Below are 27,814 nucleotides of genomic sequence, written 5' to 3' on the forward strand. Positions count from 1 at the left end.
GGCTATCTTCGAAGGTGGGCAAAACTGGTCAATGAATTCTTCTTTCATCTTAGCCCATGTAGTGATGGATCCGGGAGTTAGTGACTTGAGCCAATCCTTTTCAGCACCCTTAAATGTAACTGGAAGCATACGAAGCAGCTAGGTTTTGCGAGGCACATTTGGAACATTGAAGTAATCAGCTACATCATTGACTTCATCCAAGTGTTTATAGGCATCTTCATGGTCTTTTCTGTAGAAGGGGATCTCCTTGAGTTGAGCAAGTATGTGACCCTTGAGCTCAAAAGTGGCAGTCACGGGAATTGCAGGTTGCACAAGTCGCGGGCCGGTATCATCTCTTATCCTTTTCTTCCACTCGCCCAGGGAACTTCATCAATGTTTGCTATGGTGTTGTGAAAGTCACCTTCTAGATCGCTACCATCTCTAAATTCTCTTTCTTCCCCTTCGGACTCGTACACGATGTCTTCCTTGATTGGGTCTTCGTTTGCTAAGGAAGAGGTGCTGGATACTCCTGATTTGCTACTCTTTTTCTTGCTAAAAATGGATTTGAGATTCTTCAAAGGCGAGTTCTTTGAAGAAGTGGATTCTCCAACGACTTTTCCTTTGTTCTTCTTTAAAGCGGACTCCGGGTCTTCAAGTGGAGGAACCAAAGGCGAATAAGATCCTCGGGTCATGTAACTACTGCAAACAACACAAGAAAAACACGTAAAAAGAACAAAAATAAAATATAACCAAAACTGTGAAACAGCGATGGACTCGCCGAGTAGCTTCGACTGCACTCGGCGAGTTCAAGGCAGAAACAGAAAAAAAATCTAATTAAATTTCTAAAACAGAAAACTATTAAAACTAATCCTAATCACTAAATTATCTAAAAATAACTTTGTGCAAGATAAATCTTACACAAAGGATCAATAAAACTAGAAATTAGTGCTAATTTTTGAAACCGTTCCGCGGCAACGGCGCAAAAAACTTGATGTGTGTAGACTCAACTAGTTTTAATCCTACTTTTAATTAATGAAATTGACACACAAAGGCAGTGGACCTATCAATTGTGGTGTAGCTAAATAAGTAGGGTATCGAACACATGGAACGGAAAATTAAAACTAAAAACTAATATTATCTAAAAATAAGTAATAAACGAAGGGTTTTCTCTAGTTTTGCAAGACTAGAAACTTAATTAGAATAACTAACACTCAAATTAACTAACTAGCAACTAAAACACGAAATTACCAACTAAATTCATTAATAAAGAGGACTTCTGTTAGGTTCAACTCATTTGTTCGCATGGATGATTTCAATGTATCAGATTAATTCTTCATTGGCTACAGACTAAGATGATTAGTTTCACGTTCGCTATTACTAATCCTTAGGAAACAAATTAACTCAAGCAGTGGCCAGTTGTCTAAATTAACGGATTTCCTAGTTATTGATTCGGGTTAAATAAGACTTGTAATGATTAATTAAATTGGCCCTTCAATTAACCTCTCGCTGATGCTCATCATACAAGCTCACACATTAACTTACCTATCTTCTAGTTAATTCTAGTTTCACATTCGCTATTCCTAGACATACAACTATGTGGTCACAATAAATCATATGAAATTAATAACTAAGAGATGTTCATACAACTTAATTACTGATTTATTAACAGAAGAATAGTTATTGTTAACACATAAGGTTCTTTAACAAGCTTAATAAAACATAATCACCAATTAAAATTAATCCTAATCAGATAATCAATCCTTGTTCACAAATTCATCTACCCTAACAGAAGTTATGAGTTTTAGCTCATGATTACAGTAAACATAAACTCAAAAGCGAAATCAAAGTATGCAAACATGATTCAAGTCAAAAGGTTATTAAGAATAAACCAAAATTGTCTTTATTCTCTTCAAAATTGAATGTAGGGTTGATTCCACAGCTCCTCACGACCTAGCAGCACCTCCAATTGTTTCTTCAGCCTCCTAGGGTTCCAGAGAAGAATAAACCAAAATTGTCTTTATGCACATATCAGGAGTAAAAGACTAATTAGACTTAGTCAAAGTACATATTTGGAAAGGTGCTAAAACGTTTTAGCATGTAAAATTCCAAGAAGGGGGAACTACATATCCAAAGTAATACCAAACTGAGTAAGACTCAGAGTCTGAGATATGTGACCCATTCTCCAAGAAGACGTGGAACATGTAATTGCCACAGGAGAATTCTAAAACTACCACAACAAGCCATCCGGTTACCAAAATGCTTACAATTCAAGTTGGAAGACAAATCCCAACACGAGCTACAACCTAAGACCATTGCCACAAAATGCATTGGTTAGACCCTCCTACCCACCACAACAACCTCACTACCAACATTCACAACCCCACTATCAACCCAAATCACACCCTCCACATCATCGCCAACGACATCCTCAATCCCAACCAAGTAGCTCCGGAATGTCACTTGAAGACATTGTCAATTCTCTTGCCACTAGCATCCAACAATTCCAAAAAGAAACAAGCACCAGAATCTCCAATATTGATACTCAAATGGGAGATATAGTCACATCCTTAAGCAAGTTGGAAACCCATGCTAAAATCCCTTGTTAAACTGAAAAGAACCCAAATGTCAATATGGTTACATTGAGAAATGGAAGAGAAACCGGGGAAAGTAGCACAAAGGAGGCTTCTAAAGAAGATGATGGTGAGGCTCTCCCAAGTCAAGAGATGATGGTGAAAAGTAAAGTTCAAGGTGAAAATCCAAGGATGGTCACACCCGTAGCGATTCCACCACCATTCCCCCCCCCCCCCCCCCCGACTTGCCCCTTCAACGAAGAAAGAGGAATCTTAGACATCCTTCGAAAGGTTGAGGTAAACATTCTGTTGTTAGATGCAATCAAGCAAATCCCAAGGTATGCTAAATTTTTGAAAGAACTTTGCACTAAAAAAAGAAATCTTCAAGGACATGAAAAGATTTCAATGAGTGAAAATGTTTCGGCTATTTTACAAAGAGAGCTCCCACCTAAATGCAAAGATCCAGGAATGTTTACGGTTCCTTGCAATATAGGGGATGTCACTTTTAGTAGTTCCATGCTTGATCTTGGTGCTTCTATTAATGTCATTCCATATTCGGTATATGAATCACTAAATATCATACCTTTAAATAAAACGGGTGTTACTATTCAACTTTCGGACAAATCGAGTGTTATCCCTAGGGGTGTCTTAGAGGATGTTTTAGTTCAAGTAAACCAATTGGTCTTTCCGGCAGAACTTTACGTGATTAATTTGGAGGAACAAGTTTCCTCCAAAATCGGCTCTAATTTTTCTTGGAAGACCGTTTTTGAAGACAGCTAGAACAAAAATTGATGTGTATTTGGGTAATCTCATAATGGAATTTGATGATGAGGTAATTAAATTCAGTATTAATGACACCATGAGATACCCTCGAGATATATCTTCTTTGTATTTTTTTTGATGTTTTTGAGCCTTTAACTCCAAATTTCTATGAGTTTACTAACCATGAGTTGTTAGAGATGAGTTTAAGTAAAGGTCGTAACCAAAGAAGCATAAAAGGGGAGATGAAACACCATCCTTCAAAGCCGGAAATTGATGAAGTCGTTGACAAGTTGGACACGGGACAACTAAGGACACATGAGAGGTTGCAAATCCAAGGGCTCAAGGAGTTGAAAACCAAAGCATACGAAAATGTCAAGGTTTACAAGAAGGAGGTGAAAACTTTTCACAACAAGTCCCTCACCTGGAAACATTTCAAGCCGGTACAAAAAGTTCTTCTTTATCGTTCCTGATTAAAAACTTTTCCCAAACAAATGGAGATCTCGATGGAACGGTCCCTTTATGGTAGTGAATGTTTTCGAGCATGGACTAGTTGAAATACAAAAGGTCGACACGGGGCAAACTTGCAAGGTTAATGGGAATCGATTGAAGCTATTTTATGAAGGTTTTGATTCAAATGTACAAAATTTCGTCCATTTGGACACCCAAAAGTGTTAAAGTGAAGTTTGGAGTCGTCTCGCCAAAGACGTTAAAGAAGGGCATTTTTGGAAAACATTGTGATTTTGTGTTTTTAAATTCGAATAAAAAAGTGTGAAGATGTTTTTGCGATCCTCAAGGAGTTTTATTTGGTGGAACTAAGTGTTTCCATATGTTTGGGGCCTTCCAATCCAAGAAAAAGCGAAGAAACAAAAGAAAATGAAGCAAAAAAGACGATCAAGAATTGTAGCTTGCGCGGGCGTCTGCTGTTGCGCGGGTAGGTTGCGTGGGCGCATGCTATTGCGTGGGCGGTCTGCATGGGTAGACCTGATCAAATGGCTAAATTATGAAATCAAGGATTTAACTGAGAAGGTTGTGTCGCCGCGTGCCCCTTCTGCGCAACCCCTGGACCATTTATGAGGATTTTTTACCATCTTTGACCAAATCTTTAAGTGGGTTGACTTGTTGATTTTTTTTTAACCATATGACCTACGAATGCAGCCTTCTTTTTCATTTCTCTCTTGTGTTCATCAATTTCTTCCCTCAAACTCCATTTCTCTAAAAAACATAAGCTCCCAATCACCCACCTCACCAGAAAAATCAAGATTGTCGAAGTTCTACCGGTCAAAATTTCACTAAATCACCACCACAGACACTTCCCGCCGCCCGATCCTCCGATTTAGGTCATTTTTGCCCTTACCTTAAGCATTGAGGACAATGCTAGTTCTAAAGTTTGGGGTGGGGCATTTCCTTTTCCATTTACTTTTCATGCATTTTTTCCTATTTTGTTAGGTTTTATTTCATATTAGTTTTTAAGCTAATTTGCATTCATTTTTTTAAATAAAATTCTAAAAAGATTTTATTTTCTTCTCTTCTACTTTTTATTTTTGCATAACATTTAGCTTAGCGCATTAGCATTCATGCATTTTTGTTGTCCGTTTATTCTCACCCCTTGGATGCCATGGAACAGGTTCATCGTTATTGTATCATTATTGGTCTAGGATCTTGTTGTTATCTCACCCATCGAACCGGGACCACTAGCTGTAGTTTGGGACTTCATACTTGGGATCAGATGTTGGAGCTTAAAGGGGTAAGTGATCATGGCCAAGTAGTATATACTATAGCAATGAATGTTTTTAGCCTTGCGGTCCATACCACCGAGAGGATCACATTTGATCATGTTTGAACCGTTAGGATGAAGCAATGGTGCTTTTCCCAGAGTAGAATCCATATCCGGTCTCTTTACATCACCATTTTTTTTTTGCAATTTTCTTAGGATTTTAGAGAGTATTTTAGTCCACATTTGGACATTTTCATTACATTTGGAAAATCACAAGTTTGAAAAGGAGTTTACATCTTTATGCTCCACACATGGTCATTTTCACACTTAAACCATTCAGATTATTATTATTATTATTATTATTATTATTATTATTATTATTACCCTTTCGGTTCCACTTGCATATTTATGGGAACCAAATTTGGAGCCAAAAGAGTTTTCTAATAAAAAAAGAAAAAAAAGAAAAAAAATTAAGCAAATTCCAAGCGGCGATTATCTTAGATTGGTGACCGGTTCAATTATTGAACAAATTTTTCCTACATTTTGGTCACTCGGCGTTTGATACTCATTCATATAGGTATGTTTTATTGTATATAGATCGAGTTGTTTTTCGCAAATTGGTGATGTTATGGAGACAGTCGAGTCGAATACTACGGGAGGTTTGGGCCAACACTAAGTGAACTGATTCCTACAATGGTGCCCGAGCGATGAAACCCAATCACACTTGAGAGTAGCCGGCAAACGTGAGATCATGCAACTTTCGTGATAAGAGTGTACACTTAAAGAAGAGCTCTACACGAGCCCATCCAACTGTTTTCTCCCTACTACAGATGTTCTTCATTTTCTGTATGTTCCATTAGGGCTGCGACTGACCATCCCTCCTTACTCACCTAGAGGAGTTGTCCTAGTTGTGGTTTATGGTTCTATTTCCATCAGATGAAAAAATCATGGATAATAGCGAGATCAATTCTGACCATGTTGACTAACGGTGATCAGGTTCTATGGTATCCATTCTTTTTATTTTCCTTGGGATAGTTCATCCCATGTTCATTTTAGTCTTGTCTTACTTGAGGACAAGTAAGGTTTAAGCTTGGGGTGATTTGATAGTTTATTTTATTTACTTATTTTTATAGTGTATTTTAGTTTATTTCATTCATATTTTAGTTAACCCCCATGCATATTTTCCTTTTTTGTTAATTTATGACCATTTCGGGTACTTTCTAGTTTCGTTAGCATAATTGCAGATTTTAAGGTGACTAGCAGAGCGGGATCTTTAGGAAGCGATTGGACATAGAGGATGTCAAGGATATTGGGCTTTATAATAATGGAGTTGATGCTTTGAGTGGGCTTGCTTATTAATTGAAGGCTTGGAAGAAATAAACATTAAATTTGCAAGATTCGGGAGAATGTTCGAGCGTGCGGGGATTGATAAATGGGAAATTACGGAAGCTATGGATCATTTGGAGAAGCCAAATTGGGCATAAAATGAAGTCAACTTAAAGAAAAATGGGCTAAAAGTTGTATGGACTCGAACTGGACCAAGTGGGCTAAGCTGTGGGTGGGGGGTTAATACTCAAAGAACCCATGATCTGAAACCACCCATGCAACCCGCCCACGCATGGCTGCGCGACCGCACACGACTCGGCAGGGTAGGTTCAGGATTTCAGTTAGAGGCTATATGGGGACGGTTGGTGTGCATCTTTTGAGCACTCTTGCACATCCGAAATACACATTTTCTCTGGAGATTTTGGAGCAAATTTGAAGACAAAGAGCCTTGAAGAACATCATCTTTTCACCTCTGAATCTTGTAGAATGTTTGGTAAAATCTTTTCTAACTTTGTTTCTTTGAGTTTAGCCATGTTTGTCTAAACAAAACTTGGTTGAATTTTTTTGAATCCTTTGAACTTTATTTGAGTGTTGAAGAATCCATGAACTTATTCTTAAATCTTTATGGGAATGTTTTGTGTTTTAACATCCTATCACTACTTGTATGTTTTTGTTCATGAGTTTAAATGTGTTTGTGGTGATTAGTTGGCTAATTTCTTGATTAAGAAAAGGATCCTAAAATTAGCAAGCAACAACTGATTTTTGTGTTGTTTTTGCTTCACACAATCATAAAAACATTTCCTCCAACATGGTAGTGAAAGCATTTTACTCCTCTTGGATTTGGTGACTTTTTAGTTCTTAATGCTAGTTGATTTTCACTAATTACATGTTTAATGGAAATTGTCACTTTGACCAAGGAAATTGTTATGAGCTTCTCTAACCATTTTAACAACTAAGAAAACTCTAGGTAATCTCAATCTTCTTGGGTTACTATAGCCAAATTAAGGATTTACAAAAAGTATTGCACCATTGGATTCTAATGATATGTTCATCAAAAGTCAAAGTGAGGAAACGTTAAGTCAACCATCCTTCCCTTATTGATTTTACATCAAAATCTTATTCTTGTTGAAATTGTCTACTTAAATATTAGTTTACTTCTAGTTTATTTCAAGTATTTCAAAAGAATAACCCCCTCCCCTTTTTAATTTATTTTCATCTTACAATTATTTTTACAAAGAGATTTTTCATAGAGTTATAAAATTGAACCAATCTTCGTGGATTCGATCCCTTTACCACTATACACTATTTTAGTGTAAAAGATATAGGGTTATTAATTTTGTTGGCCTCGACAACCACCATAACCCATCTGGAAAAACATCTCGATGAGTGTTGAAGTGGAAATTGATAATGGATCCATGAGCCCTTCAGTGGTAGCAAGTCCTAAAATTCTGTAGAAACGGGATTTAGAATTGAGGTTTTGTGAGAAGCTACCTCAAAGTGAATGACCCTATCCTTTTCACTGTAGGTAGTAGATGAATAGGCCTTAGAGAGATGGACCAAAGAAACATTGTTCGCTATGGTTAAGGCTTGAGCCAGTGGCGAGTACTTTAGGCACTCAATCTTGGGTTTAAGGGCTTCATTGTAACTAGATGAGTCAAGATCGATAATGAGATTCTGATTTGGCTTGACGTTCAGCATAATCACAAATGCTGATTGATCAGCGAATGAAGTGGTTTTAGATGATCCAGCCATTGTTGCTGTGAGGAAGACGATGAACAGTAGAGAGAGAAAAGGGTTTTTTCCTTGGAGGGTTTTGAGAATAGAGTAAGTGGTGAGAGAAAATCAACCATTGAAAACCCTTATATACGTCAGGAGTGGTGAGAGAAAATCAATGCTTGACGTTCCAATATCCCGAAAAAGTAGTCTGGGAAAGCGTGACAGTTGTATATGTCAAACGGCATGTAATTGACATATGTGATGTCAGGAATTTGAAAACAACGTGCCTAATTTTGAATCCTTATCTCCAATAAACCGCCTTTTTATTTTCGACTCATTCAAAATAATCAGCCAATCAACCATAACTTGATTTTTGAATAACAATAATCAACAGGGATTAGAACCAGACTTTGAAAAATCATAAAGATTTTTATAAAAGAGTGTGCCAAAGAAAAAGAAATAAAACAAATTAAATTTGTGGGATTCTATGATGTCAAAATAAAATTGACATGAAATCAGATAGATCACCGGCAACGATCTCTTCCTTCGAAGTCAAGAGAGACTTGGAAGTGCTTGTGTGGTTTCCCGTTAAATTACGATCATCTATTTATTAAGAAATAGTAAAAGTGTTAGGTCATATTTTGTTGGTTTAGGATAGGAATCTATCTGTATGAGTCTTTTTTGTTTATGTGTATGTATTTAGGGTGTTTGCAGTTGGGTGAACCGAAAACATATTTTTTTCAGCTCACATGGTGTTTGCGGCCGCACACACGTTTGCGGCCGTAAACCCCTTTGCGGTCCACTGTTCCTATAAATAGGTGCCAGTCATGTCAGTCAAGTGTTTGGTTGTATGTGTGTGTTCCTGTGTACCAAACGTTTACGACTGTATATAAACGTGTGCATTTTGGAACACTCTTGCTTCTACTCCTTGTGCTTATTGATTCTAGATTGTTTGTGTGTTTGATCACTGATTGGATCAGGATTTGTAGACTTACAATTGATATCAGAGCCAATCCGGTGTCAAAGTCGTTCAAGCTACATTTGCGATTGGAGATCTTCTTCCTTTTCATCATTTTTCAAGCTTGGTTGCTGGGTTTTTGCTATTGTTTGTGATTTCAAGGAAGGGGATTACAGATCTGCTCAAAATCAGTCGTTTTCATCATTTCTGGGTGTTTTCGGCCTCAACTGTTCTTCAGTTTACGGTCGTGAACACGTTTTCGGCCGCGAACCCATAAACGTTTTCAGCCGTAAACCTTTTTCAACAGCAAACAATTCGTGTTCGACCGTAAACTGCCTTGGACCGTAATCTGCCTTGAACCATAAACTGTTCTCAACTGAAAACTCGTGTACGGTCGTGAACCGATTTTGACCGTAAACCCTTCCTATTTTCGGTTGCAAGCCCTCATCGTTTTCGGTTGCACTTTCTTTACAAAGTTTTATTTTCAGTCAATTAAGGGAAATTTAGAAAATAAAAAATGGAATCACAAAACTTAACAGATCATCAGGAATTGGACTCGGTTATAGGAACTACCACTCGTATCCCACGTCTTTTGTCAGCAGAGGGATTCCTGGAATGGAAATACCGAATGGAAAAGTACATCAAGATGAAGGATTTCAAGATTTGGCGTAGCATTTTGAAAGGACCAGTTCGAATCATTACCACTATTGAAAACGGAACCATTGTTGACAAGGACTTTGCAAATTATACTGATAAAGATCTTGAGAAAATAGAGGAACAAGAGAAGGCTCTTGCAACGCTTACAATGGCATTATCTCCAGAAATTGAATAGGGTTTCTATGAGTATGACTCAGCCAAAGCCTTGTAGGAAGCTTTAATTGAAGTGTATGAAGGAAATGAGGATATGAAGCAAAGCCGTCAGGATATGCTGAGACAAAAGTTCAATATGTTCAATCACATTCTTGGAGAATCTTTGGAAGCTCAACTACAGTGTTTTATCACACTTACCACCGACATGAGTTCAGCTGGTATTTCAGTACCAAGATTAGAAATCAACAAGAAGCTGCTTAACTCTCCCCCAAAGTCATGGGACATGAATGTCTCGGTCATCAAGAAGACAAAAGATCTTAACAGTCTCAGTCTTGCGGAAACAATGGCAATCATCAAAGCATGTGATCTTGATGACAAACAAATAGAAATCAACCATGTGAGCTCGTTTACGGCCGTGAACCTGTTTTTAGCCATAAATTGTGTTTCATTTAAATAATTTTTATTAAAGCCTAATGAATTGATAATTAAGAAAACCTAATTTTATTTGTTTAAATCTTTAGTTTTATCACTTGGCTTGATTGGTGCAGATCAAATGGCGGACCTGAAATTTTCTGACAATCACAACATCGCTGCTTTTCAGTATGATCCACCAGCTGCTCACCAGGATTTCAAGTCCATGATTCATGGACTCCAGCACTACTTTCTGGCACACGCTTTTAGAACAAATCCCATCATATGTCAAGATCTGATAAAGAAGTTCTGGACCAAAGCCTCTGTGAAGAAAGGAGAAAATATTGAGGTCACAGTGGAATCTCTTATTAATGGAAAGAAGATCGTTGTTTCTAAACAAATCATTCGGGAGGCATTGCAAATCAACGACCAGCCTGGATTTCCTACCGAGATATCCATGGAACAGACAGAAGAAATCGTTGAAAAGATGGGATATAAGGGAGTGTTTCCTCCTACTATAAAGAAGCTTCTGCCACCTTATAGGTGTTTTCTGGCTCACTCCTTCATCAGCTGCATCCCAGGCGGGAGAGTCGGTGCTGATGAGATCTCTCTGCTCAACACTGGTGCCATAACTACACTTATTGCGAGTCTCTTCTTCAACTTTTCCAGATACACCTTGAACGAGATGGTGAGCAACGTGGAAGGGAAGAGGAAAGATAAATTTTTGATGTTCCCGAGGTTTTTACAAATCATCTTTGACAGCAAGTAGCCAGAGTTGGAAAGAAAATGAGAAACGTTGGATTTGAAGTCCTTGGGAGCAAACACTTTTGGGTTGATGAAACAGAACTGAAAGGGTAAAAATTATGAGTTCAAAGGAAGATATCCACTTGAAAAATTCGGTCAGTTTGCGAAGATTAATGACAAATCAGAATCGGAAAGCTCATCTGACGATGAAGAAACTGAAGAAGATGTTATTACAACCTCAGAGCAAGAAGATGAGTGTGTTCCTCCTGTTGCAATCATTTCTGAGGAACATGTTCCAATAGTTAATGAAGAAGGGAATGATGATGATAATGATGATGACGATGAGGATGATGATGAAGAGGATATGGATCTGGGTGGTGACCTATCTGGCTATGATCCTGATAAGTTATTCTTTGGTTTTGACCAGGGTCAAGATATAAGGTTAAGAACTGAAGACCTCGATGCATTCATCGACAATGTCAATGTTGATGCACAAACTGCAACGGAGACTGAGGGATCTGGTGATGTTCTCAAGGCAACGCCTCCAACTTCAACTCAGATGGCCGACCCTTCAACTGATATGGATACAAATTCAAGGATTCCTGCATTTCCAGTTTCTATTCCAACATCCTTTCCATCTGAAAGTGATATCACTTTGACACAATCCTCCTATAGCCTTAATCGCTCAACAATTTCTTTTCATTCTTCTTGTCATCATTACCTGAGTTCTTGAAACTTTCATCTATAGGCTTTTTTGAATTGTAGTTTCCCTACTTGTTTCTGTTTCTGAATCTAGAGTAGTCCTTCTTAAAGAACTTTTTTGGATTAGACACCATAAGAGCATACTCTTCTTTTGAAATTTCTCTTTCCGAAATATCTGATTCGGAATCTTCTTCGACAACCTTCTTTTCCTTCTCAACCAATGCAAGGGATCCCATACTTGAAACAAGCTTTGCGTCCTTTGTCACTTCATCTTCATGAGACCTTAGAATTCCCACTAGTTTGGCCAAGGTGTAGCTTTTGAACTGTTCATGTGCCTTGACCGTGGAAGCAACATCCTTCAATTCAAATCTTAGCCCTTCCATAAATGTGACGTTTTGTTCAATGATTTCACGCGTGAGATTATTTTTCAGCATTCTGCATAATAGATTTTGAAGCAATTGAACTTCTGATCTAGGTTTTCATCAGATTTTTGTGCAAACGCTCCAAATTCCAATAAGAGAAATGTTTGCATTGAGTGTTGTAACACTCGTAGATTCGGACTAGTCAATTTAGATACAGTAAGCATCAAAAATAACTTTTTTTGATATAAGATTATTTAGAATAAATAATCTTGACCAAGTTATAGTATATGTCAGAAGGGTTCCGTATGAACGAGTTATAATTTTTAATAGCACATTTGCGTATTAAAATAAAGCGTAAATCATACATACGTCTACATATATATGCATATGTATATATCATTAGAAAGGTATCGACGGTGCGGTCGTTATAAGACTAATGTTGAGCACTTTCGACATTAGTTTAGTACAAATATCATTAAATCTATTTAAAATAGTATTATAAAAAGGTATTTAGTCATTTAAGTAAATATAGAGGGTGGTTTTTGAAAATTTAATTACTATAAATAAGAGCCTCTAGGCTCTCATATTTCTTGCACCATTCTCTTGATTCAAAAGTCTTTCTCTTCTTATCCCCCGAGCATTTCGGTCCCTCGTGATTCGACTTCTCTTTCTGTAGTTTTTAGTATAGTACGGTGAGTGTTGAACCTCTGCAAGAATCTTTCTTAGAAAGATTAAACGACGAAGTTCTGCCCCTGCAGAGCCCGACTCCTAGCTAAGTAAGTTATGTTACCCGACTTTAAATATAGCTTATAATATCATTATTATGAACCTATAAATAAATTTTATCAGTGATTCAAAGTCGTTATACTGATTGAACTACTTACGGGAGAGGTGTCTAGAATGGTCACGTTGGGTTTGGTTGTTGGATTTCAAAAAAACTATATGTCGAAATGGTCCTACCTCCCTACTGTCCTGCCTGGCTGATCCTTACTTGCTAGATCATGAAGTAGACTTTGAGATAATGAAAAAATTTAGTCGCAATAAATATTAGACTAAAATCTAGTGGTAATAATACTAGGTTTCGTCGAAGGAAATCATATTGTTAAGAAGTGAAGTGTTGCTCGAATTTCGAGTCGTCACTTTAACAAGTGAATGCATAGTTAGTTTCATCTTACACATAGATATGAATTATTTATATAAATTACATGCTATGTGTGCATATTATTTGTATACTTGCAATCTATGTTGGATTAACGATGTTGTACATGTTTTAAATGATTTAAACTGTATATGTATTTTATATCTGCAAAATATGTTGGGTAAAACATGGGTAGATGAATGATGAGGGATGAAAGTTGATATAGAGGAACATTGGCAGTATGGACATAATGCCTTATAGGTGAACATTGGTAGCAATGGACCTAGTACCCTATCGATGAGCATTGGCAGCTCCACCACAACCTGTAGATGTTTTTGATCTACGGTGTACTCTAAACATCCTAGCAGCTGCGCTCTAAGGATAGTATCGGTAGTTGTGCCTAATAGAGAAAATCATAACCTTGGCAGCTGTGCCTAATAGAGAATGCCATAATTCTGGAAGCTACGCCTAAATGATAATATTGGAAGCTGTGCTTAATAGATAATATTGACAGTTGTGTCATTGGCAACGATGGACTTCATGCCTATTCCTTACGACAATCCTTAGGACTAAATGAGTAAATGATAAATGATTCTTAGGGTAGATCCTTAAGAAATAAAGAAGATAATGGGAATGGGTAATTGGGTTGATTATTTAATGATTAAACATAATTATATTATTGTGGGTTGAAAACTCTAACTACTCACCAGGTTTCCCAACCTGAACCACTCAAGTTATTTGTATCACAGGTGTCGATATGAAGTTACATTACACCGAGAGATTAAGGAGATGTAGATCACTAGTGTAAATGAATGTAAGTTATGTTTATGCTTATGTTTCTGTATTGACGATGACATCCCAATGTTTTAAAAATGACTAAAAATACATTTCTTCGGAAATGTTTTGATAACGTATTTATCTTGTTTTTCTGGGAACAAATTCTGCAACATATTTCTTTGAAAGGTACTCTGATTTTCAAAATAAAGCATAAACAAATCAGTATTTTCTAGCCGTGAAAATGGGGATGTCACAGTTGGTATCAAAGCATTAGTTTAAGCGAACTAGGAATAACGATTTATTTCCAGACTTAAACTTAGAATGCTAAGCGATGATTGTGAGGAGTGTGTCTAATATATTTTAGTAATTACTCCTGAATAAACACTAGCACTAACTTAATTAGGGAAGATGCCTAAGATGCCATAATGTGCTTAATAATTTGTGATGCTTTATGCTATCATTTGATCGAATCTATGGTATGTTTCCGATCGGATCTAGAAATTTTATGTATTCAGATTTATAAACGTTTAGTTACGATATTAGAACTGGCATATAATTTTTCGAAGTAATAAGGAGAAATACACGTCTAAACCTTCCTCTATCTATATTCTCGTCTCGATACACCAAATGACTGCTTTGGTGTGCAGAACATCATGGTGAAGATTTGTAGTGAATTGAGTAAATGGAGGAAATGAGAAGGATTACGATACTGAATTGTACCTATCGAAAAATATTGTAAGAGTGATATCTTGCCTTTAAAATGCATCTAATAAATAATACGCCTAGTACAGGCGAAGTACACTTTCGATTAGCAGAAAGAAAGATTTTTGGTATAATGCATGAAGTTATCCCATCGTCTGACATTTCCATCACCAACCGAGTTGAATCAAAATTGATGATTGAAGATACACATGGAAGAAGTCCTAGTAGAGTCTAGGGAAAATTATATGATTGTTTAGACACATTTGTATCTGTTAAAATTGTTCTTATGATAATAACTTGGAGACTGCGAGACAATACTTGGGACGAGTATGAGTAGGTGTGAAAGGTAGTATAGGCCTACACTATCGGAATCATAGGACTCGCACTTGGATTAGGGAAAGTTACAAGGTTACCAAGGAGCTACTAATTGTTTTTGTTTTGTTCATGTCTGTCGTTACCATCGTTTTGGTAATGACGAAGAAGATGATTGTTAATCCGACCCTAGTGGTCATATCAAATTGAGTCTGACTAAGATGAGTATGTTACATGGTTCAAAGAACCAAGATTGATGTAGCATCTGACTTAATTCAGAAGATTGAAGTGAAAGATAATCGAAGCAATAAATAGAAGTATCGCAACCGTTGTTAAGGTTAGAAGCTTGTACCTAGAAGTGCAACATGCTAGAATTTGATTATAACAAATTATAACATGAAGGAAGGTATATTATGTTCTGGAATTTCAATCTAAAAGACCTAAGTCTAAGCGTTGCATCATACGACGAGATGTCATTAGAACATGTCTCATCGGTCTATTATGGTAAACGAAGTAAAGACTGTTTCTGAAGGAGCAGGAGTCTCCAATAAGGATCGAGATTGTGACTTGAAGGTCACGATTGAAAATCCAACGTGAGATAGAGAGCGGGTGCAAGATCGAGCACCGCCTGCAGTCCAGAAGTCCAAGAGTTAGATACTCATTTGAAGGAACATAGAAGTTATGGTTATTACCTAGGATGAAAATATAACATGTGGATTCATTATACAAGTCCTATTTCATGGATGATTTTGGGACATAATCATCCTAAGGGGGAGATGATTGTAACACACGTAGATTCGGGTTAGTCAATTTAGAGACAATAAGCATCAAAAATAACTTTTTCGATATAAGATTATTTAGAATAAATAATCATGACCAAGGTATAGCATATGTCACAAGGGTTTTGTACATATAAAGAATGCTGAAATCTAAGTTATAACAAAGAAGTTATGACCCGTCGAAGTTTTACAGCAAAACCGGCATGACATCGGGAATCGTAAAAAGTGAATTTATGGTAAAATAATTTCTAGCCTTAGTGATCTAAACCAAAGTCATAGTATAGGTTAAACCAAGAGTGTGCATAAAAATAACGTCCAAATTTGACTTCGTATGAGGAAGTTATGATTTTTCTAAGATTTAGCACAACAGTGCACAGCCCGAAATTCGAATTTTAGATCGGTTGATTTTTAACCAAAATAGTCTAAATGAAAATTTAAGATCTCATTAATAGGAGCTCAACAATAGAAAGACAGTCGAAAACGGAGCTCGTATGCGAAAAATATGAACGAAACTTGATCCATACTCTTCAAGCGCGGAAAATTCAATACAGATTTGTAAATTCGAGATAGAATGAGAATTAGCTAATGGAGTCTAAATGAAAATTGTAGTACTCATAAATAGCAACGCGTGGATATAAAGAACGTAAAGAATAGAGCTTTTATGTTAAAGATATGGACGAAACTTGGTCTCAACTCTTCGAGCGCGATAAATCCGATACAGTTTTGTAAATCTGAGATAGAATGAGAATTAGCTGACGGCGTCTAAATGAAAGTTGTAGTACTCATAAATACCAACGCGTGGATATAAAGAACATCAAAAATGGATTTCATATGAAAGATTTATAATTTTTAATAACACATTTACGTATTAAAATAAAGCGTAAATCATATATACGTCTACATATATATACATATGTATATATCATTAGAAAGCTATCGACGATGCGGTCGTTATAAGACTAATGCCGAGTACTTTTGACATTAGTTTAGTACAAATATCAATAAATCTATTTAAAATAGTATTATAAAGGGGTGTTTATGTTTGGTTTTCTACACATCAAATACACTCTAAAACTAGGCAGCGGAAAAATCGAAACAACGATATACCTAAGTGTACATGCATCCTATGGATCTATGGCTTTATGTTAATTATATCAACACTAGTAAACTAGAACATAAGTAAGAAAACATACCTCTTATGTATCCCTTGATCTCCATGCTTGAGATCTTGAACCTCCATGAAGTTGCTTGGATGAAAGGATCCAAAACAGAATCCCTCTAATGGTATCACACCCAATGACACCAAAGAGTGGAATAAAAATAACTAGGAGAAGGGTCAATTTCACAAACCCAAAGGGGTTAGAAATTGTCCCTAAGAGGCGGAGGAAGAAAGGTTGGCGAAACTTCAAGCCAAGGTGCTAGGAGGAATGAAATCCGTAATGCCCTATTTATAATCTTGGATGCCTCCTAGGGTTTTGTACTCCTTCCCATGTGGGATGGAGGCCTAACCATGAAATTTCACTCTTTTCCCATGTGGGATGGAGTGATTTTCATCCAACCCTAATTCCATAAGGTTCTGGAACATTCCTGATTAACCAACTATCGATTAATGAACATTCAACCCTTTAATTAATTAAACTGTTAATTAATTCCCAAAATATATTTCCAATTAGTTTCTAATTAATTATTAACCATAATAATTAATAAACCAATTTCTCTTTTATTTGTTCTACTCAATTTGCGTCTTGAGGGCAACCCAAAAGACCTTACTATTATTAGAAATATGATCGACAGTTAATGACCTTGGACACTATTCCAACAGTCTCCCACTTGGACAAGTCATCAACTATATGAGGATCAATATTTCTCCAATAATCAACAGAGAGTTAGCCATCCAATGCAACTATCGAACTCTTGATCTAATCAAGATTCAACCCTTAGATAAGTGATTAACTATCCCTTCGTTCTAGATATTTGTATGAATTCGAGACATGGATAATGGTCAATCTCAAGAATTCATGATTATGTTTACCGATATAGATTTGTGACAACTGCATTTGACTACTAAATTGAACACATCAACTCCAGTTAGGGCTCGGCCAAGCACTTTAGATGTCAGCACCAAATCATCGAGGGGCCCATAGATGTCTCTTCTCCTATTAAGGCAGAAGGAACGAATAAACTTTGACTACATAGTGTTTGTCTATTTCATCATGTCACACATGGACATACCCTTTATAACTACCAGTTACGGTTAGCGTTGGAGTAGACCAATGCATAACATAATCATAAAGCAAAACCCCACATGTATCTAGGTTTGAAGAATAGAAGATATTATCTTCTTAGAATTACTCGTGACTAAATCCATGAAGTAATCTCTAAGCGTGGGTTGGTCCGATACTTAAATCTCTATTAAGCACTAATGAATGTTAGCGCAATCTCTATGCTATGTCCAATCAATATGGACAATCCACTAATACTCATGAAAGTCTTGAATCACTACTTACTTCCAAGAGTATGACCGACTATGGACGTTTGAGTAAATTAATACTCAGGAAGTGGGTTCCAAACATGCAAAAGTGAGAACACAGTGATAATTTTATTGAAATGACTGAAATCCATCATATATTAAGCTCACCACTTAATAATCGCCAAATCAAATTAAAACTTATACTGCTTAAAATTCTTAGGTTTTAAAACAAACCAAACTAAGCGTTTAAGCCAATTCATTTGCAAATCTAATGTCTCTTGACTTTGTCTGACTATCAGACTTGGTCAATGACATCGGCTTAGGAATGGATCGACAAGATTATCTTTCGATACGACATATTGACTATGATGGCTTTACATTTCACTCACTATCAAATGTGTTGGTACTTACTGAGTATGTGTAATATGATCTTGTGTGACTTGGGATCCACACTAGAGGTAAGTTCACCCAAAGTCACAAGAAACTTCATAAGGACCATCAATGATTGAATTTCAACAAAGATGTCACTAATGAATCTCTTTCAGCTACATTGACTTCTTTGCAATTTAACCAACTGCAACATACTCTAAGTTTTGCAAAATCCACTATGGTGTAATACTTGGTACTCTTCCAAGCTAAAACTTCGCCATTTAGAGAAGCACGAAATCCGACTTCAAACGGAAACGTCTTTATCGGTATGGAATTTAGCATCGATATAACTCTTACAATGATCTCTCCTATACTGTCAAGATCATCTCTTCTGTCCTCCAAGGACACATAAGAATTTTCTTGATCTTGATTCATTGATTCTTGCCAAATTGATCTAATCTAACTTGTCATGCTCAAGGCACACGAGTCATTAGATCTGGTACATGTCATGGCATATATGATCGATCCCATAGCAGAAGCATATAAGACACAAATCATTTGCTTTAGCTCAATAGTAGAACCAGAACATTAGCATTTCCCAATGTCATGCCATATTGTAATAAGCCGAAACTCCTTTTCGATTTTCCTGAACATTCCATGTACTTTAGCTTAATCCAATGAATCACTTTGATCTATCTCCATTGATCCTTATTATGCACGTGTCTTGTATCTCCCATATATATCATAGCTAAACAGTTCTCATACCAAGCCAAGCTTTTACACATGCTAAGTTAGAATAGTTTCCAATAAATCGTACATTGTCTATGTACAATACAAGGGTGACTACAGTGCTCCCACTAGCACTGACATATATATGGCTTATCTGTGTTTCTCGAAATTCAAACTCCTTGAACTTTTCTCATTGAAACAAAGATTCCAATTACTCCCACTAGCTTTGACATATATATGGCTTATCTTTATTTCTCAAAACTCAAACTCCTTGAACTTTCTCATTAAAATAATGATCCCACTTGCGAGATGCTTATTTTGGTCCATAAATGAACTTATTAAGCTTACACATCCTTCAAAACCTATCTTGGTTTAATTATGTATTTGTTCCATTATTGTCTATACTTGAAGATCCACTTGCACTTAAAGGCTAAGTTTAAGTGCTTGATCTACCAAATTACAACATACATGGATTGAATCTCGCTTTCCAATTCCTCTTTCTATGTTGTTGCCTTTAGGGCCTACCATAGCTTCCGATAGCTGGTACACTCTGATTGCTATCCACCAGTGACTCAAATACCGTAGCAATATAAACTCTTATATAACTAGGTCCATGACATCTTCTATCATATCTATAAGGAAATATGGAAATATGTCAGTTTCCTTAATAGCTCTTTCAATTCCAAATTGAAGGATATATCCAACTTTAGGCTCTTTGTTGGTTGACTCTTGAATCTTATCAAGATCAATGTGGCTCCCACTAGCCCTTTTGGAAATCAGCTCCCCCTCTTGGAAGACTGCCCTTCGAGCAACATACACTTTGTTCTCACAAGGATTATTAAAAAATTGTCCAAAATGATTGATGGGTTCGCCAATGGGACAACACATCTCTATTCTAAGTGCTAGATTGTCATGCGCTTCACAACGAGCGTAAGCCTCATAATCATAGACTTCCATATATGGCAGTGAGGATAGAATCCCACTTCACATACATAGAGTGTTTCAAGAACCTACTTAGTTGGCACAAGACCAAAGGACTTCACGTAACACTATTCATGGTACAATCCACGAATTCTTAGCAAACACAGTGCGTCTCATCTAGTACAAAATCAATGAACGATTTGTTTCTCTAACCAACTAACACTTCCTAGTGGCAGTGTTTTGGGTGGAGACAGATCATGAAACTCTTTCACGGTCACTTAGATTATCGGTAAAGTTTGGACTGAGATTCTCACTATGAGTGTCTCATCCTATTGCCAAATTGATTCTTAACTTCGTTATATGACAACTTTGAACACCTGAGAGGTTCCAGACTCACATTCATATGAAGTTGGTCTCAATATGTATCGTGGTTAATCTGAACGGTCCATTAGTGTGAACAAATTCCAATAGATACTTACATCACCCAGTGACGCATTCATCATCTATCTCGATAAACAAGATTTGCATTTATCATAAGACTCGAGGTCAAATGATATCCAAAATCTGATCCAACTAGATACTTGGTAATGCATTTCTCAATTATGTATCTAATACTATGATTCCACAAATACATTTCATCCAAACATTTGGATGTATTTGAATAAGTACTTATTATGGCCAATCTGAACGATCCATTAGTTGAACTAACATCAACAGATATTCACAATTATACACCTTATTCAAATATTCGAATCAATTTTGAACTATTGCTACTATACTAGCTTCATAGATTTCATGACTTTCTTTTAACATGTTAGAATGCTCCACATTTAAATAAGTCACAACTATCTCATGAATCATAGTATAAGCAATTTCAATTATAATACCATAGACTAAACATTTTTTAAAATAGTTGTTTTTTGATCCTATGAATGTAGCAAGGGCTTGGCATTCATGATCAAATTATATTCTCCATGTTTTAATCTTCTTACTTTATTTTAGTGACCGCACATTCTTGCAAATGTCAGCACTAATCCTTAGCAAAACACTCAAGGTTTAGAAGTAATGTTTTTATGGCATTATAAATCCATATATTTGATTGAATAACAAACATGGAAGACCTAGTTATCTTTTGATCCAATGGAAGGTAGCACAGGCTTGTGATCCATGATCAAATTTAACTTCTTCATGTTCCAGTCCTTTAACCTCAAATATACATTTAGCCAAGTTTGCTTTCTTAGTCATTTTCTTGTTATGGAAACGAGCAGCTATCAGAACATGTCTTATAGTAAGCCTATTTTTGTCCTAGGTATTAGGGCCTAGATTAGGTATACTAATCGCCTTTTAAACCATGGGCAATTGACTTTCTTCTTCTTGACACTTCTATTCATGATAGTAAATTATGGGAGTGTTTTGAAGTATGAGTTTCTACGATTGCCATGTTATTTCAAAAAGAACCCTCAACATGCTACACAACTCCTTAATGGATATTCCAAGTTGTTCATATCAAAATCAGAATGAACTGATCATATGTACATGTTAGCTAGTTGACTGACCATAGTCAACTCCTAACTCAAGGAAATTCCATTTTACTTCAATATGTCAATTTACAGCGTACATTTGATAATTTCTCTTTCTAACAATTTAGAATGCAATGTTTGAAGTAACCTAGGAAGAGCTTTAACAAAGGCATGATCTTTCCTTTCGTTTAAGAGAACTATCCCCAAACTACGAATTTGACAAGATTGATCATCCTTATAGCTAATCCTCTCAAAGGTTTATAGAAGTAGATTTTAGTGGATAAGGTTTTCGACATCATTCAATGACAAATTCCATTATAGTTTGTTTTTACTTATCCTTAGAAAATAATCACCCTAAATTATTTTAGAAGGCTAGGATCCATATTTGGCTCCATGATGTGTAAAGGGATGTCGTAAACACACCATAAAGTTATTTAGGTAAGCAAAGCCCTTTGCCAATTTTGATCACCACGAAATTCCTAGATCTTTGAGATTCATTGACTATCAATGGCATGTTAATCTCGGATTATGTTCATCTCAAATTCAATGACGGGGTCGCTGCGGATCATTGAACAGATTGTGAATCAACCATACAAAATCGCATGGTCCCCGGCTCAAGTTACGCTTGAGATTCGCGAGTTCCACATCATTCTCTACCTATACTCTCAAATTGACGTGTCGGTTAACCACGCGAGCTCCATCAACAAGTTATAAAGAGAATGTGCAACTTTTATGGATAACATAAGATTCACATTAAATAGATTGAGAATTAACCTTGCAAAATCGCATGGTCCCCGGCTCAAGTTACGCTTGAGATTCGCGAGTTCCATATCATTCTCGACTATACCCTAGATTGATATGCCGATTAACCACACGAGCTCCACAAAACGGGATTTTTTTATACTTGTATTTAGAATACTTTTATATTAACCATTATCACTATCAAACCCTTTCGGTAGCTCCATTCTCAAAATGCAATAGGGCGGTGAGAGTGGTAAGCGCGAAGCATATTAAAAACCGACCTCATTAGAAATCAAAGAGATCTCCTTAAACCCCTACATTATAACGGGTGAGCCTAGCCGAGGTAAGACTGACAATGTCAATATTTAAACATGTGAGGGCGCATGTTGTAACTTTCTTATACATATAATAGACACAATTCTAATATATATATATATATATATATATATATATATATATATATATATATATATATATATATATATATACAAGGGGTAAATTTAAAACTCTTTAAATTTAGTTGTCTATTATTAATTCAAATTAATTACAAGGATGCAATATAACAATTAATAAAACATGAGGGGTTAATATTCAAATTTATAATCATCTATTATAAATAATATTAAAATATTTAAATCACTATTTAAATAATAAATAAATATACAAATTATGATTAATCAATATTTATCCATAAATATTCAAATTTAAATGAACACATTTAAATAATATTTATCTTTCTTCCAGATTTAAACAATTCAAAATTTGGTATTTATCCATGTTTATCAAGACTTCAAATTCGAAAAATAGAGGAAAATTCGAAAATCCCGAATCTGCTGAGTTCACGTTGTGAACAGCTGGTTCACGTCGTGAACCCCGATTAAGGTTTTATCACATTTCGAATTTTTGATTACTCATTCATCATTCAGTTTCAAACAAGTATTTTCAGAAAACGTGGATCTAGGGTGAAGTTAACCATGAACCAATGGCTCTGATACCACTGTTGGGTTTTCTACGCATCAAATACACTCTAAAACTAGACAGCGGAAAAATCGAAACAACGATATACCTAAGTGTACATGCATCCTATGGATCTTTGGCTTCATGCTAATTATATCAACACTAGTAAACTAGAACATAAGTAAGAAAACATACCTCTTATGTAGCCCTTGATCTCCATGCTTGAGATCTTGAACCTCCATGAAGTTGCTTGGATGAAAGGATCCAAAACAGAATCCCTCTAATGGTATCACACCCAATGACACCAAAGAGTGGAATAAAAATAACTAGGAGAAGGGTCAATTTCACAAACCCAAAGGGGTTAGAAATTGTCCCTAAGAGGCGGAGGAAGAAGGGTTGGCGAAACTTCAAGCCAAGGTGCTAGGAGGAATGAAATCCGTAAGGCCCTATTTATAGTCTTGGATGCCTCATAGGGTTTTGTACTCCTTCCCATGTGGGATGGAGGCCTAACCACGAAATTTCACTCTTTTCCCATGTGGGATGGAGTGATTTTCATCCAACCCTAATTCCATAAGGTTCTAGAACATTCCTGATTAACCAACTATCGATTAATGAACATTCAACCCTTTAATTAATTAAATTGTTAATTAATTCCCAAAATATATTTCCAATTAGTTTCTAATTAATTATTAACCATAATAATTAATAAACCACTTTCTCCTTTATTTATTCTACTCAATTTGGGTCTTGAGGGCAACCCAAAAGGACCCTGCTATTATTAGAAATATGATCGACAGTTAATGACCTTCGACACTATTCCAACCGTTTAGTCATTTAAGTAAATATAGAGGGTGGTTTTTGAAAATTCAATTACTATAAATAAGAGCCCCTAAGCTCTCATATTTATTGCATCATTCTCTTGATTCAAGAGTCCTCTTATCCCCCGAGCATTTTGGTCTCTCGTGATTCGACATCTCTTTCTGTAGTTTTTAGTATAGTACGGTGAGCGCTGAACCTCTGCAAGAATCTTTCTTAGAAGGATTAAACGACGAAGTTCTGCCCCTGCAGAGCCCGACTCCTAGCTAAGTAAGTTATGTTACCCGACTTTAAATATAGCTTATAATATCATTATTATGAACCTATAAATAAATTTTATCAGTGATTCAAAGTCGTTATACTGATTGAACTACTTACGGGAGAGGTGTCTAGAATGGTCACGTTGGGTTTGGTTGTTGGATTTCAAAAAAACTATATGTTGAAATGGTCCTGCCTCCCAACTGTCCTGCCTGGCTGATCCTTACTTGCTAGATCATGAAGTAGACTTTAAGTTAATGAAAAAATTTAGTTGCAATAAATATTAGACTAAAATCTAGTGGTAATAATACTAGGTTTCGTCGAAGGAAATCATATTGTTAAGAAGTGAAGTGTTGCTCGAATTTCGAGTCGTCACTTTAACAAGTAAATGCATAGTTAGTTTCATCTTACACATAGATATGAATTATTTATATAAATTACGTGCTATGTGTGCATATTATTTGTATACTTGCAATCTATGTTGGATTAACGATGTTATACATGTTTTAAATGATTTAAACTGTATATGTATTTTATATCTACAAAATATGTTGGGTAAAACATGGGTAGATGATAGATGAGGGATGAAAGTTGATATAGAGGAACATTGGCAGTATGGACATAGTGCCTTATAGGTGAACATTGGTAGCAATGGACCTAGTACCCTATCGATGAGCATTGGCAGCTCCACCACAACCTGTAGATGTTTTTGATCTACGGTGTACTCTAAATATCCTAGCAGCTGCGCTCTAAGGATAGTATCGGTAGTTGCGCCTAATAGAGAAAATCATAATCGTGGCAGCTGTGCCTAATAGAGAATGTCACAATTCTGGCAACTACACCTAAATGATAATATTGGAAGTTGTGCTTAATAGATAATATTGACAACTGTGTCATTGGGAACGATGGACTTCATGCCTACTCCTTAGGACAATCCTTAGGACTAAATGAGTAAATGATAAATGATTCTTAAGGTAGATCTTTAAGAAATAAAGAAGATAATGGGAATGGGTAATTGGGTTGATTGTTTAATGATTAAACATAATTATATTATTGTGGGTTGAAAACTCTAACTACTCACCAGGTTTCCCAACCTGAACCACTCAAGTTATTTGTATCACAAGTGTCGATATCAAGTTACATTACACTGAGAGATTAAGGAGATGTAGATCACTAGTGTAAATGAATGTAAGTTTTATTTATGCTTATGTTTCTGTATTGACGATGACATCCCAATGTTTTGAAAATGAATAAAAATACATTTCTTCGGAAATGCTTTGATAACGTATTTATCATGTTTTTCTGGGAACAAATTCCGCAACATATTTCTTTAAAAGATACTCTGGTTTTCAAAATAAAGAATAAACAAATCGATCTTTTCTGACTGTGAAAATGGGGATGTCATAAGTGTACCAGATCAGCATCATTCGAGTACAGTTCCTTCAGCCTATCACATATTTCTTTTGCAGTATTACATGCGCTTACAAGACGAAACGTGTCTGGAGGAAGAGCAAATCGAATAATCCTCTTAGATTTTATGTTCGCCATAAACTTATTCTTCTCGTCTTGCGCAATGTCTTTATGTTCACGAAGAAGTTTATTATATTCAGCTAAAGTTTTGATCGACAGTTTTGTAACAACAAATTTGAACGTTTCCTCCGTTATTGAATGCCATATCAAGGCTCCATGTTCTTCGATTCCAAGAACATAGTCTTCAATGTGCAACACCCAGACTTCATAGTCTTGAGGAAAGAGGATTGGAATCCTTGTCGTGGATCCAATACTACTAGAGAGATTAAATGAAAGAGCGTGTGGATCTTCGTTGGCCATCTTATCGAGAATTCACTGAAACTAACAAAAAAATGAACCATATGTGTAATACGTGAATCGAGTTCAAGGGTAAAACCTGAGATCTAGATTAGGAAATTGCAATCGATCGAGACAGCTGAGACAACAAGAATAGATCTAAGTTGAACGTGAAACCCTAGCAAAACTCGATAGAAGAATAGCGAATTAATTACACTATCTCCTGCTCTGATACCAATTGTGGGAACAATAAATAGATAGACAGATTCTATTATAAATACGTGAATAAATGACAAAAATAATGAAGATCACACGTGTGCCAAATGCTTATATTAATAAACTTTAGAAGAGTTTAACATGAACTTCTCTGTGAAAGCTTACAGCGACAACTAGGGTTTTACAAGCGTTAACCCTAATAATGCATAAATGCACTCTATATATAGGCCATACTATTAAAACAAATATACGAGAATGGACAGGCCCAACTCGGTATAATAAACCTATATTAGCTCATACATTTGACACAACACAATTAAGCCCAACAGTAATCTAGCCCGATAGTTGTGGACCCGGGGGTATACTAGTCCGATGACTGATTGGACCCATTACATATTGGCATTCCAGTTCGATGACTGATTGGACCCATCACATATTGGTATTCCAGTCTGATGACTGATTAGACCTAGCATGCATAATTGTATATTTGTATGGTTGTGTGTGGTACTTTGGGGGAACAAACTAAGCTTTAGCTTACAATTTTAGTTTAATGTTTCATGTACTTCAGATGATCGGAGGAAAGCAGAGGCGTGATCGTGCATATCTTTCTGATTTCATGATATTTGATTTTGGGACACTCTGATATGTGATTATTATTTTTGGGAACAATATTTTGTTAACGATTATGACTTTCAGTTGAATTTTAAAAATAAAAATTTTACCTTGACTTTTGGGATGTTATAAAAACTCCTTTAGAAAATTCATTTTCTTTCAAAAATATTACCAATTCCTCAGTTTAAGTTCAGACACACCCAAAGGTGTGCCCGAATCCCTCAAACCAAGGCTCATATACCAACTTGTAACATTCTAAAAATTCATAGAAAAATTTTCATTTTAAAACATAAAGTTATACAAAAACTAATTCCAAATCTAACCAATATCAATTAAAATTTGACCTCTGAGTATAAGTCACGAACAACCAATGCGGAAAACTCTAAGGGGATGTCGTGCAGTCACGTCCGACCCGTCTGACCCTTCCCTTTAGAACCGGAAGTACTTGAAACCATATACATAAAACTGTAAGCACAAAGCTTAGTGAGTTCCCCCAAAATACCACATATCATACATACATCGGGCCCCACCCGGTATAGATCTGTCAGTAACATATGATGGGCCCCGCCCAACAGATTTATTAGGCCCCACCAGGTTTACATACAAACACATGCAAGAGTCACACAGACATATAACA

At 36.1% G+C, this 27,814-nt stretch overlaps 1 protein-coding gene across 1 annotated transcript; it reads left to right on the forward strand.

Annotated features, from left to right (window-relative positions):
• The first annotated feature begins 2,609 nt into the window (after positions 1-2,609).
• On the forward strand, positions 2,610-3,781 carry LOC128133460 (uncharacterized). Its single transcript, XM_052770918.1, has 3 exons — positions 2,610-3,107; positions 3,322-3,381; positions 3,461-3,781. Exons 1-3 carry the CDS (start codon positions 2,610-2,612, stop codon positions 3,779-3,781), a joined length of 879 nt encoding a protein of 292 aa, XP_052626878.1.
• The last annotated feature ends 24,033 nt before the right edge of the window (positions 3,782-27,814 follow it).

This window comes from Lactuca sativa, chromosome 4 (genome assembly GCF_002870075.4).
Source record: "Lactuca sativa cultivar Salinas chromosome 4, Lsat_Salinas_v11, whole genome shotgun sequence".
NCBI classification, from domain to species: Eukaryota; Viridiplantae; Streptophyta; class Magnoliopsida; order Asterales; family Asteraceae; genus Lactuca; species Lactuca sativa.